The 21,683-nt window shown below is 38.3% G+C and overlaps 3 protein-coding genes across 15 annotated transcripts; 2 read left to right on the top strand and 1 right to left on the bottom strand.

Annotated features, from left to right (window-relative positions):
• Window positions 1–302: 302 nt before the first annotated feature.
• LOC117638847 lies at window positions 303–3,676 on the top strand. 3 transcript variants are annotated; one of them, XM_034374001.1, is made up of 8 exons: window positions 303–858; window positions 976–1,125; window positions 1,237–1,389; window positions 1,515–1,565; window positions 1,825–1,920; window positions 2,030–2,281; window positions 2,375–2,723; window positions 2,890–3,676. In XM_034374001.1, the coding sequence occupies exons 1-8, from the start codon at window positions 327–329 to the stop codon at window positions 3,509–3,511; spliced, it is 2,205 nt and encodes a 734-aa protein (XP_034229892.1). In that variant the 5' UTR covers window positions 303–326; the 3' UTR covers window positions 3,512–3,676. The 3 variants fall into 3 exon arrangements, with proteins under 3 accessions (XP_034229892.1, XP_034229890.1, XP_034229891.1); XM_034373999.1 differs by having other exon boundaries at window positions 2,366–2,723; XM_034374000.1 differs by having other exon boundaries at window positions 2,366–2,730; window positions 2,900–3,676.
• A 1,478-nt stretch (window positions 3,677–5,154) lies between these two features.
• Window positions 5,155–9,997, top strand: LOC117638846 (ETO1-like protein 1). Of its 3 annotated transcripts, none has more exons than XR_004587327.1 (5): window positions 5,155–6,261; window positions 6,374–8,089; window positions 8,382–8,668; window positions 9,067–9,376; window positions 9,599–9,997. XR_004587327.1 is itself a non-coding variant. In XM_034373997.1 (5 exons), the coding sequence occupies exons 1-5, from the start codon at window positions 6,134–6,136 to the stop codon at window positions 9,817–9,819; spliced, it is 2,667 nt and encodes an 888-aa protein (XP_034229888.1). In that variant the 5' UTR covers window positions 5,219–6,133; the 3' UTR covers window positions 9,820–9,997. The 3 variants fall into 3 exon arrangements, 1 of the variants encoding a protein (XP_034229888.1); XM_034373997.1 differs by having other exon boundaries at window positions 5,219–6,261; window positions 8,382–8,673; XR_004587328.1 differs by lacking the exon at window positions 9,599–9,997 and having other exon boundaries at window positions 8,382–8,917.
• A 906-nt stretch (window positions 9,998–10,903) lies between these two features.
• LOC117637571 (probable inactive protein kinase At3g63330) lies at window positions 10,904–19,705 on the bottom strand. 9 transcript variants are annotated; one of them, XM_034372489.1, is made up of 22 exons: window positions 19,366–19,705; window positions 18,931–19,189; window positions 18,532–18,637; window positions 18,291–18,432; window positions 17,812–18,076; window positions 17,268–17,632; window positions 16,830–16,903; window positions 16,060–16,210; window positions 15,563–15,746; window positions 15,362–15,459; window positions 15,223–15,263; window positions 14,555–15,052; window positions 14,064–14,121; window positions 13,601–13,685; window positions 13,420–13,494; window positions 13,248–13,331; window positions 12,966–13,109; window positions 12,063–12,135; window positions 11,760–11,842; window positions 11,606–11,660; window positions 11,333–11,438; window positions 10,904–11,266 (listed from the first exon to the last, which is right to left on the bottom strand). In XM_034372489.1, exons 1-21 carry the CDS (start codon window positions 19,643–19,645, stop codon window positions 11,373–11,375), a joined length of 3,186 nt encoding a protein of 1,061 aa, XP_034228380.1. In that variant the 5' UTR covers window positions 19,646–19,705; the 3' UTR covers window positions 10,904–11,266; window positions 11,333–11,372. The 9 variants fall into 9 exon arrangements, 8 of the variants coding, with proteins under 8 accessions (XP_034228380.1, XP_034228379.1, XP_034228381.1 ...); XM_034372488.1 differs by having other exon boundaries at window positions 10,904–11,229; XM_034372490.1 differs by having other exon boundaries at window positions 10,904–11,189.
• Between the last annotated feature and the right edge of the window lie 1,978 nt (window positions 19,706–21,683).

Raw genomic sequence — 21,683 nt, 5'->3', positions numbered from 1 at the left:
GATTCTCCATTTTAGATGGGCAAGGAACGGAGGCCATGTACCTTGCTGCATTTACAGATCAATGAATATTGTCTTTAGACTTTGGAAGAAGGGATTGACGTCCCTCATTTAAGCATCGATAAAGAAAAGGTCCTGAGGTGCAATCTTCATATACAATGTTACCAAAAGTGGTATACTAGTATTCTTGTAGAAGATTACAGAGTTATGGTCATGGATAAAGTATCTTCTTTTGGCAATTATAAAATCATGCAGAACATGGTTCATTACTAGCACATATATACGAAAACCAACATCGGTTTCAATTGTCACTCAATATAGATCAGAATATGGCTTCTTCTGTCACGGATGACATGATCGAGAGTATGGAGACCGAGAAGATCAAGAAATACTTGTTCCAAATAGCCATGAAAAGCCAATGGAAAGAAGTTGTGAGAACCTATAGGCTGAACCGGGAGGCTCACAAGGCGAAGATCACCAGGACAGGTGACACAGCATTGCACATAGCAGTGTCCGACCGGCAAGAAGATCATGTTGAAGAACTGGTAAAACTAATTTCCCCTGATAAGCTCGAAAGGCAAAACGAGCGAGGGAACACCCCTCTCCATTTTGCAGCATCAATGGGGAATTTGAGGATGTGTGCATGCATTGCCGAACGCCATCCGTTGCTGGTTGGTGCTCCTAATGACGACAACGAGACTCCTCTCTTCTTGGCCGCTCTCCATGGTAAAAAAAATGCCTTCTTATGCCTCCACTACATCTACATCAAGAGCCCAGATCGTGAGCAGAAACGCTTCAACTATTGTAGGAGGAAGGACGGCGACACTATCTTGCATTGTGCAATTTCTGGGGACTACTTTGGTAAATTAGCACTTAAATTTAGTCACTTGCATATATATGTGATGAGCTATTTGTTTATGTAGAGCATAAAATAAAGTAACAATTAATGAGGTAACATATATATGCTGTGTTTGACAGATCTGGCATTTCAGATAATTAAACTTTATGGAGATCTTGCTAATAGTGTGAATGAGCAAGGGTTTTCCCCTCTCCATCTTCTGGCCGCTAAGCCTTCTGCCTTCAAAAGTGGCAGCCACCTTAGCCCAACCGACAGAATCATATACCACTGTAAGTATATATGATATCTAGCTCGAGCGTATAATTCATTTTTGATAGTTCCATATATACTATAGACTTATAGAACTCATATTCTTCTGTATGGCTGGTATTTTTGAAAAGGTATATATGTGGATGAGCTCAGGATGGAGCGACCGGATAGCTATAATCAGGGGATAATTAAGACGTTCAAAGAGGAAAAGGATCCAAACTATCCAGAAAACTACCAGACATGCATCAACTTCATTAGGTTGTTCTGGAATTTGATTCGCTTTGGTATGTGAATTTGATTCGCTTTGGTCGTTCTGGAATTTCCAAACACCAAGCAACCATTAATTGTAGCCAAATATTAATTATATGCTATGTACTCAAAAGACTTTACACAAGCTACTACTTTGCAGTTAGCTCGAGCTGTCAGAAAGCAGATCCTGAGACGCCTGTTGAACCCAAGAGTAAGTTGAGAAGAAGCCATGACGATAACAACTAGTAGGATCCTCTTAACTATTCAGTATATCGCACACCTATGAAGTAAAAACTAGTAGCTACCGTACATGTGAGATCACACCTGTGAAGTTCAATGCTTATGCATGCACACATAGAATTGCATCAAGTAAAAGGTCTTGAAAAAAAAAATATACGTATTAGTCATATTATAGTACCCCGTGTGTCCGTGACTTGTGTCTTTTCTAACACACAGTCCATTTGATGAAGGTCACCAATCATTTGATTCATTTCCTGCTAACTACCGCATCTGCTTTGAGTATGTCAAACTTTTATCAAAGGCAATGCTGATTGTTCTTGGACTAGGTAAGTCACTTTTTTTTTAATCCTAAAACATTTTTTTCGTGTTTAATTCATCTGGGTTCACCTATTTAATTTTGAGATGGATATGTTTTCCTTCTACCAATGTGTGAAGGGTCTACGCAGATAAGAAAGATAAGGGAAAAGAAAGAAAAGCACAAATGGTCAGTTCAGATCATGAATGAACTGCTAACACGTACTTCCATGTATTTGTATGAGTACGAAGACAGCGGTATGAATCCGGCGCCCCGCAAAGACAAGGAAGAGACACAGCCTTATGAAATTGTCGATGGCGGTGACGTCATCATGGGACGTGAAAGCATTATTGAACTTCCAAAAGATGATGATAAAAAGGAGATTGGAGAAGGTAATTGGTAGCCGCTTTCTTGTTTTGTCTGACTGTGATACTTGAACTATTGATATACGATATAATAATATTGTTACGTGTTAGGGTCATCAGGAGAAGCGACAGAGAAGAAGACTGTTAAGTTATTGGCAAAGAAGGAGACACCGATATTGATTGCAGCGAAAAGTGGTGTGACTGAAATGGTGGAGAAGATCCTGGAACTTTTTCCGGTGGCCATCCACGACACGAACACAGAGAAAAAGAATGTGGTGCTGTTGGCGGTGGAGAACAGGCAGCCCCATGTGTACCAGCTCTTGCTAAAGAGGAATGTTTTGAAAGACAGTGTGTTCGGTAAAGTGGATGACCAAGGAAACAGTGCTTTGCATCTCGCAGCAAAGCTAGAGGAGCATAAGCCTTGGCTCATTCCTGGAGCTGCGCTGCAAATGCAATGGGAAATCAAATGGTATGAGGTAATTAATTAAGGACCCTTAAACAAACAAACCATCTTATATATTAAAACAAACATGTCAGCTGCTTATTTGTGTAATCTTTATGAGGCATTTCAACAAACACTTGTTCAATCTCATTGAGGCATTTCAACAAACACTTGCTTAAATCTCTGTTTGAAGCATTATGCAGTACGTGAAAAACTCCATGCCACTGCACTTCTTTGCCCGCCACAATAGAATAGGCCAGACGGCAAGGGACCTCTTCACCGAATCCCACAAAAATATCGTGAAAGACGGAGGGCAGTGGCTCACCAACACTTCCGAGTCCTGCTCCGTCGTCGCCGCCCTCATTGCCACCGTGGCCTTCGCTACCGCAACCACCGTCCCCGGCGGCATCAAAGAGGACAGCGGCAAACCGACCCTCGAAAACCAGCCAGCTTTCGACGTGTTCGCCATTGCATCACTGGTGGCCCTCTGCTTCTCCGTCACGGCCATGGTGATGTTCCTGTCCATTCTGACGTCACGGTATCAAGAGAAGGACTTCGGCAAAGGCCTGCCCAGGAAGCTCCTGGTAGGGCTGACGTCGCTGTTCGTGTCCATAGCTTCCATGCTGGTTTCTTTCTGCGCGGGGCATTTCTTCGTGCTTAAAGATAAGCTGAAATACGCTGTGTTTCCGGTTTATGCCCTCACCTGCTTGCCTGTGACGTTTTTTGCGATGGTGCAGTTTCCGCTCTACGTTGATCTCATTTGGGCTACCTTTAAGAAGGTACCGCGGAGGAGTTACAAGGTTGCTTCGCTTTAGCTTCCAACTTCAACATGTGTGCTTCAATTTTATGGGATTTGTTTTGTGCTACACACATATTATGTATGTTTTTTCTTCTAAATTTAAAAAAAAAATATTCGTTTTTGTTTGTTTTCATGCAATCTTTTCTATGTAAGAGATTGAACAAATTAAGATTTATGGCATTTACAAGCTATGTTGCACCGATACGCCCTCAAAGGGGTACGCGAGTACCGGATACGTTTTTGATACGATACACATCAGATATGTATCCGTACTCGTACCCATACAACATAGGTTACAAGGTTACAACTCAAGTATTTGAAGAACCTGGCTACTGGACTGGTTAGATAGGATTTAGCCCATTTTGTGCTTTATTAATTGGGCTTGTCAATTCAACACTTTAATGGGCCTTTTGTGCTTAACCCAAATCATTTCATGTATAGAGATTTTTGTCCACCCCAAATCATTTACGGGGTTTTCCCGAATTTACATCATCATGATTGTGAAAAATAATAATATCTTTTGGAGAAAATTTGAATGGGCACAAGTTGTTCAAAGCAGGCATCAATTATATGAATGTTTGTTTTGTCGACCTAGTCTTTTTTCCCATGATGATTAGAATGGCAGACGATGAAACGACTCTCAACGCACCACACACACACACACAAGGACTTATTCGGACTTATCTAATTTTGCCCACCGTGTCCCATCACAACCCATTCACTTCAATAATGCCATTTTCTACCCACAAGCCATTGCTCGTATTAGTGGTTGACCATTATTTGGTAGCATATGAATGAAAAAAAAAAATAAACGGGAAAATGAATGAAAATGACTTGCATATCACGGAAATAATAATATTTTATAATTTTCATTCAATCACGCTTCGTCGTGTGAATTGAGTCTTCCATAAGGCAAGTGATGATTTTGAAAATTCAATTTGTATCTGAATTCAAACTATGTAGTACATCTTGGAAAATAAAGTAAAGTTTAAAGCTCTTTTTCCCAAAGTCAATTTTCCAACTCCCAATCTCATTGTCAGTGTGCCCCACAACAAAGGAACGAATGTCTCAGGGTCATTTTAGTCATTCCATAAGTTAATTTTCCGAGATTTTGAAGCCGAAAACATCGGCATTTGCTAGAAGTGTCAGCATGTGCAGCAGCTGATCGTTTCGCACTTTGTCTAGGCTAGGGGAAGATATAATCTCCCATATAAAACACTCACACAATTGCTTCCCGTCTTCATGCTTATATTAAATTAGGGTTACCTCCTTTTCTTTGTGCGCTCTGCTGCAGAGACTGCAAATTCACTGTTTTTTTCCCTTGCCTTCGCGCGAGAAGAATTGCAATAACTTCCGTGTCTATTTTATTTTATTTTTTATACAATTGATATTCGAAGCTGGGGATTCGATTTGAACACAAGATCCCGAATGTACGAATAACAGTCCACTTAAATTACAAGTTTTTTATAATTTTCATGTCAATTTATAAAAATAAAATTTTCCAAAAGAAAATATACATTGCTTCTGGTCTGAGTGATGCACACAACACTATGCCCTCCAAATTCTTTAATTTCTATTGAGCAGCATAAAATATTTGACACTAAATTCGGAGGACCCCATATTATGGAAACTGGAGAGACAATTATTGATGTAGTAGAACCAGTCAAATCTGCCAAAATCATAGGCTTTGGCACGCTAAAATGACTTCGTATTGGCCTGCATTAACTCCAACTTGGCCATATGATCTTTCCTCTAAATGGTGTGTATTTGTTGTCATTTTTGTTTAATTTATTGAGATTAGTTTTTGTACCCCCAGCCAGCAGGGGATGTATTATTATTTCTTCTCGGTCTCCCTGTGAAGAAAAGTGGGCGTGAGAGAAAAGGAAAAGACTTTCTCTTTTAACAAACAAAAAATAAGGCAAAGTTAAAGTGGGTATTTTTCATTTGGATTTCTTCACTTGGTTGCTGGCCTGGCCCCATGTCTCTGAAGCTCTGAGCTTGTTATCTGTGATAAGGGTCCTGCAAATTCAAGCCATAATTGCAGTGGGTCTCTTTCTCCTTTCTCCATCTCACTTGTTTGCTTATGGGGGTTTTGGCATTTTATGAGGGGAGTGGGTGGGCTCTGATGAGATTGTTCGACCACGTTTCTGGTAGAGATCTTATGTAAACTATCGGTGGGTGTTTGGCCTTTTCTGGTTTTATCTGCTTTCGGACATTGAGTAGAAGACGGTAATGATATTTTGTTGTTAACTAAAAAGCATCTGAGCTCAAACAGAAACATGGATTGTCTGTATGATTATGAGGCTAAAAAGAGAAAATTTTGATCTTTTTTTTGGTGAATGAAAAAGGACCCCTAGTTTTTTTTTCTCTGGGGTGAATTGGGTGTGTATCAAGTTGTTGAAATAGGTCCATATAGACATTAATTGTGTTTGTCTTTGTTCTTATTATTTGAAATTTTTTGTATGATTTAGCTTGTGGTGGGTTCATTGGTGGGATATCTATCAGCCAAGTGATTTGGGATCACTTGAAACTTTTCTCTGTATTTTATTTCCCCAATTTTTGTTGTGTTTGAGCTTTGGAGAGAGAAACCCATCCGGCTATTTTGGAGATCTGGGATTTGCTTAGTATCTTATGCCCTATGAGGACTTTTTTCCCCTCTGAGTCCGGTAAAGAATCACAGCTCAATGCTCTCAATCCACAGTCTTGGCTCCAGGTTGAAAGGGGGAAGCTTCCCAAGCTTCCATCAAACTCCTCCTCTTCTTCCATGTAAGTCATTCTTCCAATTGTTTTAGTTTCAGTAACTATATTTTGTTTCCCCCTTCACAATACTGATTTCTTCTTTTCTATGTTTGCGGTGATGGATGTGGAATTACTGTAGAGAATCTCTTATCAAGGTCCCTGAGCCGCTAGTACTCCCATTCTTTAAGCCCGTTGATTATGTAGAAGTTTTAGCTCAAATTCATGAAGAACTTGAGTTGTGTCCTCCAGAAGAACAGTCGAACCTTTATTTGTTACAATTTCAGGTCTTTAGGGGTCTTGGAGAAGTCAAATTGATGCGAAGAAGCCTCCATGCAGCTTGGCAGAAAGCCAGCTCCATTCATGAGAAGCTCATATTTGGAGCATGGTTAAAGTACGAGAAGCAAGGGGAAGAGCATATTTCTGACTTGCTCGTGACCTGCGATAAATGTGCACATGAATTTGGGCCAGTAGATATTTTGACCGAGCTTCCTATTGATGCAACTGTGAGTAGTACCCATGAGAATATTTCAATGAATGGGAACCAAATATCCAGAAATGTCAGTTTTAGAATTGAAGATGAGAAAATAGATTGTGACAGGCAGAAAATATCGAGTCTTTCTGCTCCATTTCATGCCATGCTTAATGGGTGTTTCTCGGAATCACTTAGAGAGGACATAGATTTGTCGCAAAACAATATCACTGCATCAGGTATGAGGACAATCAATGAATTTAGTATGACAGGTAGCTTGAATGAAGTCCCTACTCATATTTTATTGGAAATACTAGTTTTTGCAAACAAATTTTGTTGCGAAAAGCTCAAGGATGCTTGTGACAGGAAACTTGCATCCTTGGTGTCTTCTAGAGAAGATGCAGTAGAAGTCATGGAATATGCTCTTGAAGAGAATTGTCCTGTCCTTGCTGCGTCTTGCTTACAAGTTTTCTTAAATGATCTTCCTGATTGTTTGAATGACAGCCGAGTGGTGGAAATATTCAGGGGTGCTGATAAACAACAAAGATTGATCATGGTTGGGCTAGCTTCGTTTTCGCTGTACTGTTTATTAAGTGAAGTTTGTATGAACCTTGATCCTCAGTCAGATAAAACAGCTTGTTTCCTGGAGCGGTTGGTAGATTTTTCTGAAAATGATAGGCAAAGAATGCTGGCATTCCATCAGTTGGGATGTCTGAGGCTCTTGAGAAAAGAGTATGACGAAGCTAAGCGTCTTTTTGAGGCAGCTTTAAATGCAGGCCATATATATTCAGTTGCAGGTTTAGCTAGGCTGAGTTACATTAAGGGCCATAAACTTTGCTCGTATGAAAAGATGAGCTCTGTAATCTGCTCTCTTACCCCACTTGGATGGATGTATCAGGAGAGGTCATTATACTGTGAAGGTGATAAGAGATGGGAAAACCTTGAGAAAGCATCTGAGCTGGACCCAACTCTCACTTACCCTTACATGTATCGGGCGGCTACATTAATGAGAAAACAGAATGTTCAAGCTGCGCTTGCCGAAATTAATCGAGTTCTGGGGTTTAAACTTGCATTAGAATGCTTGGAACTACGGTTTTGTTTCTATCTTGCCCTCGAGGATTATCAGTCAGCCATTTGTGATGTTCAAGCAATTCTTACTCTCTCCCCAGATTATAGAATGTTTGAGGGACGAGTGGCAGCATCCCAACTTCGTACACTTGTGCGTGAGCATGTAGAAAATTGGACAACAGCAGATTGTTGGCTGCAATTGTATGATCGGTGGTCTTCAGTTGATGATATTGGTTCCCTCTCTGTTATTTACCAGATGCTTGAATCTGATGCAGCAAAAGGTGTTCTGTATTTTAGACAGTCATTGCTTCTTCTCAGGTATGTTCTGGAACCCCAAATTTTTGTGGATTGTGATATAGTTCCTTTTATTTAAAGAGGCTCAAGTTTTTTGTTATCATGCAACTTGTGTTTATCCATGTTTAACCCAAGTAATGTGCAATGCAAAGTTGATGATTTCCCAAATCTTAAGATTAAATTTTTCCAATGAGAAAACTTTCTGGTTCCCAAATTCTGCCTTTGGTTCCCTGCTCTCTTCCATATGATACTTTTGGTGACATTCTATCTTGTTAATGAAAATTTCAGTAGAAATCTCATGTTTCAACTTGATCAGGTTGAACTGTCCTGAAGCAGCAATGCGAAGTTTACAATTAGCTCGTCAACATGCATCCAGCGAGCATGAAAAGTTGGTTTATGAGGGGTGGATCTTGTACGATACAGGTCATTGTGAGGAAGGGCTCAGCAAAGCAGAGGAATCTATCGAAATTAAAAGATCCTTTGAGGCCTTCTTTTTGAAAGCCTATGCACTGGCAGACTCTAGCCAAGATCCGTCTTCTTCATCAACTGTTGTATCTCTCCTTGAAGATGCCTTGAAGTGCCCCTCGGACAGGCTGCGGAAAGGTCAGGTATGTATATTGTAACCAAATGGTGAAAATCTTCCTTATTCTAATTTCTACCGGTTGTCCAGCAAAAGTGTATTTCACATTCCGCTGGACTATGGTGCAAAAGTCTGTAGTCTTTAGTGATTATTAGGATGGCTTATATCAATCATTTCCAAGAAAGGCCTAAAAGGCAAGGAGCATGAAACTTGTTCCCTCCTTGGGAAAGTCTACAAGATTGAGGATACTAATGGCTTAGGGCCATCTAGAGGTAATAGCTCCAATATGAAAAATTGGATCAATGTGCAACCAGAGGTTTTTTCGGAGCTCTCTAAACTTGTTAAAGAAGCTGTGGTCATGGACTTCTAGTTTCAGCATATTCTAACCTTTCTATGTTTCCTTCAATTTTTCATTTGCCAGGCACTGAACAACCTTGGAAGTGTTTATGTTGACTGTGCAAAGTTAGACTTGGCAGCTGATTGCTACATAAATGCTCTGAAGATCAGGCATACCCGAGCCCACCAGGGGCTTGCTCGGGTTCACTTTCTCAGAAACGATAAGGCTGCTGCATATGACGAAATGACCAAACTGATTGAGAACGCACGGAATAATGCATCTGCCTATGAGAAGAGGTCTGAATACTGTGATCGTGAACTCACAAAGACTGATCTAGAGATGGTCACCCGCTTAGATCCACTTCGGGTGTATCCTTACAGATATAGAGCTGCAGGTTTGGATTTTTATTCCTCAACCTTCGTACCTGTATAATTGTAATACTACCTAATGTTAGTGGCATAAGATATCTAAAACAATTACATGATGTTGATAATCATTGCTGGAGTCTCTTCTTAGAAGTTTCCGATTAAAAGCGAGACTTGATATTGTCTGACAGTAACTCCTACTTGTTAAAGTTCGGTATTGAAGTGGAATTTTGTTTTGTTCAATGGAACAGTGTTGATGGATAGCCACAAAGAACAAGAGGCCATTGCAGAACTATCAAGAGCAATTGCATTCAAGGCTGACCTCCACCTTCTGCACTTGCGGGCTGCATTCCATGAGCACACCGGGGATGTCATGGGTGCTTTGCGAGACTGTCGAGCTGCTCTGTCTGTCGACCCAAACCATCAAGAGATGCTGGAGCTTCACAGCCGTGTAAACAGCCATGAGCCATGAACATAAAGTGGAAACTTAAAAGATGAAATGTTAGTTAAAAGTTGTATCAACCACCCTCCGTGTATACTAGCAAGTATGCGTGTGCAACCTCCGTGCCATATCTCTTTTCTTTTTTAACAGGTCAAAATTTTGTAATTTATGACTTTGGCAATATAATATATCAATTGCAATTTTCCCATGTTTTCTCTTTTCTTCTTTTTAAAAAGCCTACTGCCATCACCAACTCACTGGCTTCCCCTTCCAGTTGGCGCTCGGGGGAAATATAAAATATTCGGAGCAACATGCTTACAATCCCAGATTCCCACGGAAGAAAATCCTTTGTTTCTTGAATTTTTGTTATATTTTTCCCAATGTTCCGAAAATCGCTAGGTGGTAGATGGTCGGCAGGCAGAGGTCTAGGGCCTAGAGGAGTAATCGGGGCATAGACTGGTGCTTAGGCATGTCTTTTATAAATTAAAAAAAATTTATTTAGTATTATAAATGATAAAATTTATACCAAAATTATGCAAAATAAAAGGATATATAAATTATAAAGTACCATAAATTGATATAAAATATTACCATAATATATCTAAATAGGGTATTCGGTTTTATAGTGTTTTAAGTCCAGGCCCAATTGAAAGCCCATCTCTCCTGTTGTTTTTTATGTCAACATATAAGTCTAACACGAGCAGTTTTCCAGCCCCTCTTGCTCAGACAAAACCCACGTCCTCTCTTCTTCAATCCTCATCTCTCTCTCTCTCTCTCTCTCTCTCTCTCTCTCTCTCTCTCATAGCACCATCGTCATCTCGTCCCTGACCTTGGAGATTCCAAAATGGCGTTTTCTGTGTCAGACCCGCCCAGGCCGATTTTTCGAACACTGATTTTTCCAATGCTTTAAAGAAGTATAATGTAATAATCTAGAGAAGACATTTGTGCAGATTTTTTAGGACCACCTCTTCTTATAAATGTGGAAAATGCACTACGCCCAGAAAAGCTACAGGCAAGCAAGTTATTGCATCAACCAGAAACGCACTGTATTTGAGCTTTTTTCTTTAAGAAAGAAGAACTTGTACGGCGCGTATAGAAACCAACATGGAAGCCATGGACACGGGCAAATATGACAATTCCTTTGAATATTTGATCTTTGTTGTAACTTGACGTATATATATACACATAATCAGTCATGAAATCATGACAGAACCTGTACATCTAAATGATCTTTAAGATCAACCGTTGGTAACAAAATTTCAGCTGCAAAGTGAGGCACAGATTCACTTGAACAAACTTGCTAGCATTAGGTACACTTCGGAACAAGATACTAATGTCGATGAAGAAAGAGTTGATTAGCTGAAGCATGCGCAGATGTTGCATCCATCAAAATGGTGGTACTATATCAGTTGAGTTTGTTAATGCCGAGGAAGTTAAGGTCTGAAGTAAATAAAAGAAAGAAGTATAAACCTGCATTCTGCATTTTAATTGAAAAATATGAGCTGTATGTAAAGCCATTATAAGTTTGGTCAGTGGTCAGTACCTCTAGGAGGAAAATCAGTAGGTAAAACGTTCCAATGAACTCATTCCCTGGGAGGAGGCTGGAAATATGGATGTTGCAAAGCATCATCAACACTCAACCGCTCCTCCTGTAGTTCAAATGTTTCAACTGTCACTTTATACAAGAGATTCCGTAGTTTGCCAGACAACCACATAGTAGAAGAAACGAAACTTCCCTAATGTGATGCCACTAACCAACGATTCATAGAAACTCCTCTCACTAGAGAAAACAAAAAAACTAAGAATTAGAACTTACAGGATCCCAGAGTAATAGCTGGCGTACCAACCGCAAAGCCCAAACATTTGGAAAGCTGCAGTTTCCAAGAAGTATATGGCATGTTATTGCAGCATCAATAAGTACAACATAAATCGTGTTTAATAAGACACAACTGATACAAACAGTTACTAACCCTAACTTAAGCGGATCTCTACTCTTTATCTGATGGGAGAAAAACTCTTCTGAGCATTTCCAAGAAGCCGGTGATGCTCCAGCCTAGTCTCAAAAGTGAAAACACATTAGCTTAACATTGGAATCAGAATATCTGCACAAGCTAACATGCAATGGATAAAGAGTTTAAAAGGAAAAAGAGAAGAAAAAAACCATCCTGATATTATCCATGAAAATCATTTCCACACTACATTTATCACCACACTGTCCTCTAGGATGAGGGGAAAAAGAAAACTGACTAAGAATGAGAGTATGGTAAACTTACCTGGCTCGTTGTTCGGTGATGTCGTAAGAAACTCCCAGGGATTAAGATGCACAACTCCATGAATGATCTAAGTCTGTCAACCAGAAAATGCATATGTAAATAAAAAATTAAAACATAAACTTAGAAAGTGGAAAAAGATTGGATGCATAATACTCATACTACTTGCACACATCATTTTCTAAATACAAGTAGTCCTTGCATGAAGGGGATCATATGATGTTGCAGAACATAGTGATCAACGTTTAGGCCTGAGTATCACTTCATCATATTATATCATATTCCTGCTACCATGCTTCCACATCATAATGAACAAAATAGGAACTCCATAAAATAACATCATCCTTTTACAATGAATCCCCCCAATAACTGCTAGGGCATGACAAAAAGCTGGTAGCTACTTACTCACTTTATTATGGGTGTGACAACTGTCTAGTACGAGAGAATTACTATCTCTATTTATATGCACGTATACATGTATACACCACAGACCAAACATCATTCTACAGATAATGGTGCATGGTTAAGAAAAACTGCAGATAGATGATACATGCTTTCCCCTATTAAAATGGAAAGTTACTTTTGATAACTGAATCAGTATATCTAAACCTTTTTAATATATATATATATATATATGAACTACATTGTTTATAATCCAACAGTATACTGCAGAAGAAATCGAGCTCGAATTCAATAATAACGAATACATTAAACAATAAAAAGCCCTGTACATAGATCGGTGAGTATCATCTCATCGAAGTTTTCAGTGTAACAAAATAAAAGCATAACCAAAGCATGTCGTGGACAGTTGTAACAGAAACAACTCTATCAAAGAGAGCCAATCCAAAAGTTTATTTCCCTTGATTAGTTGAATATGCACGTAGTATATTAGTGTCTTAAACTAACTTGTATGCAAGCTCCTTTAAGCCTTCATTCCATCCCTTTATATGCCGGTCTAAAAGAATACGTGTGTGACTACTAATCTGGAAAACATTTGGTGATCCTAAGATCAACTCTAACATCACAACACCAACACTCCACATATCGTACCTGTCAAAAAAATCAAGTAAATCTGAAAATTTTAGTCCAACAGACGTGGTAAGATACACATTTACAGTTAGCACATAAGATCATTTTTCTTCACGGAAATGGATCAAGAGCTAAACTTAATCTAATATACCAACTTACTTTAATGTTGTGTTGGTGGGCCTCAGGTACCAATTAGAATGAAGTAAGGCTTCAGGGGGAGTATATTCATTAGTCTGTTCAACTCTGGAGAAACACAAAAATCAATCATAAACTTGTCACGATTTTTTATAAATAGATAGATAACCGGAAATGCCCACAGTAAAAGATATACCTGGATGGTCCAGTAGACCCATATAAATGCTTTAGAGTGAACTCATCCGTTGCACTACCGAAGTCAATAATGCGCCTAAATGATTTACCCAAAAGGCATCAGATTAATAATACAATCTAATTAAAAGCATGACTAATATCATATATCAGGTTATATACTAGAATCGTAAGGTGAACTCTACATTTTGGTGGTGAAGTTTTCGCCATTTGGAATTCCTTTCAGACATCTCCCAGTGTCTTCCTCTTCAAAGCATAACACCATATTTTCTACAAAATATTAAAGCACTTAAAATAAGCATGATGCAAAAGATCTAGCTTCTAAAGCTGGACGAGATATACAAATATTTGAACAAATTTCATTGACATAAAGAGAACACCAATGGATCCTGAACGACCTGAAAGAAGAACTCAGATTCAAAATCTTTGTAGATTTAAAGGTACAGCTTATTAGATAACTAAATTTGCTTGACTACATGCTAAAAATATTTAATACATTATTTTTATTGGTCAACAACAAAAATCAGAAAGAAACAAGTATGACTGCTAGCCAATTGGTTTCCTTTTCAAAACTATAATACGTATGAACAAATTATTTTTTACAATATATTTCTAAGGTGTAATATTAGAAAACAACGATGTACTCACCAGGTTTGATATCTCTATGGGTAATATTACGGTCATGACAGGACTTCAATGCCATCAACTGGAAAATTTGAAGAAGATCAAGTATGTAAATGAGTGCATTGGTCTAAAAACACAAGAGCAAGAAAATGAACAACTATGGTACATAAAAAGGCTGAAAGAAACTTATGAAAACTACGCCACCATGTTTTTTTGAAACAAATTCAATTTTAATACCAATTATAAGAAAGAAAGTTCACCAGTCTAGGTTATGACTAGAAAAACTGCCTAGGGATAGTCCCTCGGCGCATAGTTGTATTCTCACTAGCAAACTTGACAAAGTTTTAAAAACAGAGACGCCAGAATCTTCGAATGAAAAGGCCATCTTCTGATTAAGATTAACTATTCACTGATTCTTTTTATAGTAAACCTCCCAATGATATATGATAGCAATATGTAAATCAGTAATTACTGAGTATCAAAGCAGTTCCGTGAAAATTAAAGACATGACATACCAACTGCCATATAAGACTGCGCATTTGCTCCTGTCCTGCTTTTGTTGTCTTCAACCAATGCCACCATTTTGATGGACGCAGCATCTGGACATGATTCACATTTTCAGCTCTTTCTTCATCTGCATTAGTCTCTTCTTCCACAGTATACATAAGCTTTGATAAAGACACGCCCTCGTAACGAAATACAAGCCATATTTCATTTGCTTGAGATTCAAAAGACTCCACGTATCTAGCAATATGGTTCAACCCTTCTTCATAGAAACCTCCATGAAATTTTTCTTCAAACAAGTTTTCAGAAGTCCAACTATTTCCTGTTGCGTAGGCCGTTGGGTCAGTTGTTTCTACCAAGCCATAGAAATCAAACTGTGATTCATTCAAGACAGAGGTTGATATTCCAGCTGATAGAGAACCTCCAAGACGATTAGAGGCATTCATAAAAATTTCCCCAAAATACTTCTCCCGTAAACCACTTAAATAAACAGCAGCCCCTTTCTCCACCTGTTGCAATTATCAAGCACCCATTCTTAAAATAAGAATCATCTGCAAAAACGTATATATAAAACCATAAACCAAGAAGACAAATTGATTTCAAGGTTTTGAACCCCGCCTGTTTATTCTGTTTACAGAGAAATTACTAGTCATATGATTTAATTGATCAAAGTAAATACCATTATGCGTTTTAAAATGAGCAAGTTCTCATCAGGAAGGCCTGCATGACAATTGTGAGGAAATCAGCTTTTATCTTTGATGTGAAAATAAAACAAAAAACAAAAAAAAAACTAAATGAGATATTCTTATTTTTCCCACTTGAATTTGACATATTGCTGCCTTCATGATAGTTCCAATTAAAAGCCAGCCATACTTCACCATATGATCCACGACCAAACCTCTTTTTTAGTACATACCTGACAGCCAGGAAGGACAGTGTTTCTTAAGTCATTTTAGTAGTCTGAACTACATGACAAAGGTCACCAAGAAGAGACAATCAAGGAAAGAAAAGATCTTTACCTCCTGTCTGGCATTGAATGTTCAAATGATCCATTGTTTGAGCCAGCATCATGGAAAGGAATTGATTCAAGCAAAGCAAGGAAACTGGCAAAGCCTTCAGGATTTAAGCATTGATCTTTAGCATCAACAGTAATTCCAAGGTGCAAGCAAAAATTCTGGTCATGGTACAAATTTAGAGGTCCCCCTAACATTTAAAATTTTAAAAAAAAGTTTAAATAGGCCCTGTATAACAGATACAAGATACAACTACAAAACATTTTGTATAAAAGTTCATAAGGCATTCTTATTAGAGTACATCAGGAATGTGTTTCTGAGTATAATTTCCTGTTTAAGTAAGATTCAAATTAAACTTCAGACACACATTCGGAAAACAGGTTCTAAGAGCAACTTCACAGGCTCACCCATCCATGTGGAAGCAACAACAAGATTGCCAGTTGCTAAGTATCAGTAAAATTTCATCACCAATGTGGAGCTGAAGTTGTGGCTTTCACACTTACCAAACTGTTGGCCAACGGCCTCAGGAAGAGCCTGACGCAGGTCATACACATAACCTTCATGCTCATCCTTTGCTTGCAACATGTACTCTGCATGTTCATCAAGGTTCTCAGACAGAATAAAACAGCCAATATAACCGTGTTTTCCTTGTACCTAGAGTAAGACAAGCAGTCAACAAAGTCAACACCTTCCATTCAATCTTCCCTGTATGGCACGAGTCATCAAATAATATAAGGATTGCCCATCCAATACAAAGAAAATACTTTAAAAAATAAAATAACTTGTTTCAATGACCTTGAAAGTTGGACAATCAAGTTTCCTGATGGCTTCAAACACAATAGAAGAGAGTACAAACAAATTATAGGTAATTTAGTGCTAAAAGAATCATAATAGTTGAATGGTTACACTCAATCAATCACAGAAACCTTTTGCATTAATTTTTTTTAATGTATGCACGTAATAACAAAGATTGAGATAAAATAATGCTTGTCCAAATAATTTTTTTAAAGGCCATAGGACCATAGGTACTTACTCCTTTTATAACTGAAGAAACAACATCCAACTGATTCGAATAAGTAATAAGAATCAATTGTGGGGCAAAAGGATCCTGACACCATTCTTATTCAAGAAAAGAAAAAGGTACAAAGAATTCTAGAACAACATAAACATTGACCGTATCACTATTATCTCACTCACTCCATACTGAAAAGTTAAGAATTACAAATGAGAAAATAAATTTCAACAACCCCTCCAGTTGGAAAAAGAGGCTTACCAATAACCTGTCAAACTTGGAAACCACTGGATGAGCATACTCCAATTGTTTTATGGCATAAGAGAAGTCATTAGCTGATCAAGGTAACAAAAGTAATCATGAATACATTCGGAAATGAACAATCATCAAAAGTGTATAAACGACCGAACAAAAATTAAAAGAAAAAATAATGAATTCCATTTGATAACGATCTAAATAGACTTTAAATTGTATGCTCTACACTTCTATTTGTCATTTACTTCTTCAGTTTCTTTCTATGTGAGGTGCCAAGGTTGCAACCATGCAACACCTTATAATGAAATTATTGGGAAAGACAAATAAAATTCAAGCTAAATGGCAAGTGACAACAAAATTTGACTTGTGCCCCTACAAAGTGAGATTCCAAATCCTCAATGCAATTGAGATCCAGAAGAAGGTTTAAAAGCACAAGAGACCCACCTGATCCTTCATGGGTAGACTGAAGTCCTGATGCTGTGTACTTTATGTCTCCCTCTCCAACTGACCTTTCCTTCAACAAGCTTTCGGAAAACCCAGTAGATACCAATGGAACAACAACAGCTGCCACATTATCCATACTGCCCTTTTCAAATGCAGTATTCACTATGCAATCAGCTAATGAGTATGAACATGAGGAAGAGAGATCGGATCTCCCAGAATCATAACTCCGTACTTCCCACAACAAATCACAAACATCCTGCACGTTCAGCTTCTCAAAAACTCCATCAGATGCAGCCACCAGATAGGTATCATTTACAGTCAGGGGTTGCCAATCAGTCAACTCTGGTGCAGATATGACCCCATAACTGATGCAGTCCAGTTTAAAAGTTAAATTGAGGGAAAACGTAATTAAGGTTTCCATGAGAAGGGAAAACAAGGAATGTAAATTACTACACCTAATCAGAAGCTCCTTCTAAAATACAATAGGATCAAAAGAAAAAATAGTACAAAATTTGCATATTCTGCTACTGTTTCTGAACCTCACCTTTTAAAGGAGACATCACCAATAGCTCGGGAAATAGCCAGCTCACCATTGACTCGAGGCACACCACCCCATTCAAGAACATAGCCACCGGCAGTTTCCACCCGTAATTTTTCATCGTCTCTGTCAGGATGATGATCTCTTGTCAATTCCTTAACAGAAAAATGCACCACTCCAGTGGAGGAAGCCAAGTCCAAGTTTTTATAGTTTCTTAGGCGTGAAATAGCACCATTACGCCTTTCCTGCCTGTATAATCTTAAATAAGTGGCTGCAATGCATAAGCACCAAAACAAAACAAAAACAAAAAAATTAACCTCCACCATTTTCTTATCTTTTGAAATGTTAACCAAACAGTGCAATGGTAAATTATACCCATTCAAACATACAAGAATCTGACTTAAAGCTCTGGTCATGCAATTTTTTTCTTTAAAAATTAAGTGCGTTAAACAGTAAACAGCTTCATTTAGGAAAATCCTTCTGACCCTTAGCCTCTGCAGGAGATTGAAATTTTTCTGAGCACAATAAAGCCTTTGAGTCTCCAATATTTGCAACTAAGATTTGACCATCAGCAAGTAGTATAATCGTAGCTGTGGATCCGGAAACCAGATTTTTTCTAGATGCTTCCTTCATAAGTTAATATGAGGAACATCAATAGAAGGCTAAAATATAGAACATTATGCAATACAATTTGAACCAAGCAGAGAAACATCAAATAGAACATACCATCGAAAATTTTGCATCTATATCATGTATTGCCCTCAACAATGCTTCTTTCAAAATTTCAAAGTGGAAAGAATCGTCAAAATTTGCTTGGAATGAATGCTTAAACCTGAGAAATCATAACAAACTAGAGATAAGTGCCAAAATGGGTATCCAAAAAGGCCCCTAGAAAACAAAACTATACAGGAACAAATGAGATTAGTTTTTCCATGTACCAATTTTACATTCTGAGATAACCAAACTAGTACAACCTACAACTCAAAATTCTAGACCAGTAAAAGTTGATCAATGTTAAGTTTCAAGTTCACATTGTTTGACTGGTTTTTGTAAATTATTCATGTAAAACGACAGAAAGCATTTCAGTGGTTTACATAGAAAGGGGATAATTATAAAGAAATGTACCTTCCAAGATCCAATTCATGCCGATCGAGTAGGCCATCCCAATTATACCGTTGAAAAATAGAATGATGGTCTGCACTAGTTTGCAAACTTCCCCAGCCTTTCTTCAAGATAGCAGAGTATGATGCATCGATGAGAAAGTAGGTATGCAAAACGAAATACTCTAATAAAAGCTTCGAAGCCATCTCACTAGCTTCAGCCCCATTATGACCATCGAAAACAGCAACAATTCCAACTGTAACCTCCTTAACCCCTGCTTTACCTGCTCCAAAATCACATTCATAGTATGAACGGTCAAGAAGACCAAAATAAAACGCAGAGTCCAATCCAATAACAAAAATGCCCTAACACCAATTCAAAATTAACAATTCAGATGTTAGAGAGAGAGAGAGAGAGAGAGAGAGAGAGAGAGAGAGAGAGAGAGAGAGATTAGGGCACCAGGGAAGGGGATGCGAAGGTCGAGAGCGCAGAGGGTGCGATCCTCGAGGGACTTCCGGTGACCTTGAAGCATGGCAGTTTGACAGCGCGAGGTGCTTCGAGAGTAGGAAGCGTAATCGGAGTGCGTCCAGCGAGGGCATTTTGGGGATTGGAAGACCGCCGGAGCACCGCCTTCTTTGTAGACCGTCAAGCACGTCGACGATTCTCCGTGAGAGAGAGTCGCAACGGCTATTATTATCAGAAACCCTAATGGGAACAGGAGACCTCTGTAAGCCTCCATCTACTGCCAGTTTGTTACTATCCGTTGTAAAATTCAATTTCTAACATAACGATTTCACAGTGAGCGGAAATTGGAAACCGGCAACCCCATTGCTTATTTATACGCTTTATTTGGCGGCTTTTTCCGCTTCAATTTTATTGTTTTTTATTGATTAAAAAAAAGGAGACCGTTCTCTTTGAAAAAAAAAAAAAAAAAACTAACGCCCAATGTTAGCGATGGAAAGGGGTTTTCAAAATGTTGTCTTTGAAAGCGGTGATGTCCAGATCGTTACAACACTTTGAAGTAACTTCATAGATAGGTCTGTCATTGGATCAGTGGTGGAGGATATCAAGAGCTTGTTGACACAAGTCACTGAAGAAAGTTTTATCTATATTTGTCGTACTACTAATTGTGTGACTCATTGTATAACGTACTTTACTTTGTATATCAGAGTTTCTCTATATTGATTCAAGAAACCTCCTATTTTATTTATAATGTACTATATGAGGATTTTAATTCGTGATCTGTAAAGGTTAACCAATATCCTTGCTTTTGGCCATTGCAATACCATGTAAAGGTTTATGAAAAAAAAATGTTTAAAACGTCCTTTTATAGCCTATATTAATAAAATGAACTCTAATTTGTCCTTCAAAGAAAATACTTTTCACCTTGTCGTTCTTTTTCCTCCTCCAATATTAATATCCCTTGAGTGGTGTTTGATTGTTGAAACGAAATGGAGTATTAGAGCATTCACAATGGGAGGGTGTATAATGGGGTGTATGTTAAATATACACCTTTTGTGACCGAAATCACCCATAATGGAGAGATGTAAACTAGTGTAAATTTGCATCACCACCATGAGATCCAAATTTAGATGCACATGTACATCTTTTTTTACATCTCTTGCATGTGAGACCTACATGAGAAAATGTGAGAAAAAGTGGGCAAAAGTGGGACCTACAACAGAAAAGGTGAAAGAAATCAATTATACATCTTTTCCATTGGAGCAAAAATCACATTTACAACCCCCATATATGTAAAAGGGATGTAAAAGTGGCTTCACACCCCCGAAAATGCACCCTCCCACTGTGGATGCTCTAAACAAAAAGAAAATTATATTCCATTAAGCTTGATTCAAAATAAGAATCGACAATCAATTATGATTAGTGAACTTTGGTATTGGAACAAAACATGAAATTTATCGACAAAATAGTAATTATTAGAAATACATCATGCTTGGGTACCCAGACCCTTGGAATTCAATCACAAACCCTAAGTTTAGGGTCCTAGTTTGAGGCTATGAATCAAAAACATTGAAACGGTTCAAACGTATATAGAGATAATTTCATTCAATTAATCCACCACCAAACCCAACACCACCTCAGTGATAACCCTTACCTTTCATCCCTTCTTATAACGCCCCAGCTTGCCTAGCTGAGTACTTCATGCATGTTGTGTCACATCTTGATTGTGAAGTTGATGTGAATGAAATGAACTAACTGTAACTTCGTACTGGCGGGGACAAAAGACCAAAGGAGAAAAACTTATCAGAATAAATTATGTACAGTTTTTCTAAAAGTTTTTCACATTACTTGACTGTCACGGGATAAGAGTGATGTTAAAAAAAATTACGTATAACAAGGATAGCTAAATCTTTCTCTGACCCACCCAAAACCAAATGAAGAGTTAAAAGAGTAGGCTGGTCAACTCATGACTTCCAAATGGCAACATCCTGAGAGGACACACTTTCCACTTAGGTACTCACATTTGGATGGTACGACAATATTAGGACCAAATCCTTGGTACTTGTCCACTAAGGTAGGTCAAATTCCTAAATTCTTCAAAGGCAAGCGTGTCAAGGACACCTGTGTCTTTACATTTCGATGAAATCCTGGGTTCTTGACACGTGCCCAGAACTCCTTAACCCAAATGATGAAACCACAAGTCATGATCTTCTCTTTATAACACGTGCAAACCAAAAATACAAAGTCCAACACATTGGGCAGGCCTAATCCTTGCTTTAAGATTCAACCCGAAACTCAACCCGTAATTTTGGTTT

The sequence above is a fragment of the Prunus dulcis genome, chromosome 8 (assembly GCF_902201215.1).
Source record: "Prunus dulcis chromosome 8, ALMONDv2, whole genome shotgun sequence".
NCBI lineage: Eukaryota > Viridiplantae > Streptophyta > Magnoliopsida > Rosales > Rosaceae > Prunus > Prunus dulcis.
This window is presented reverse-complemented; position numbering and strand designations above follow the sequence as displayed.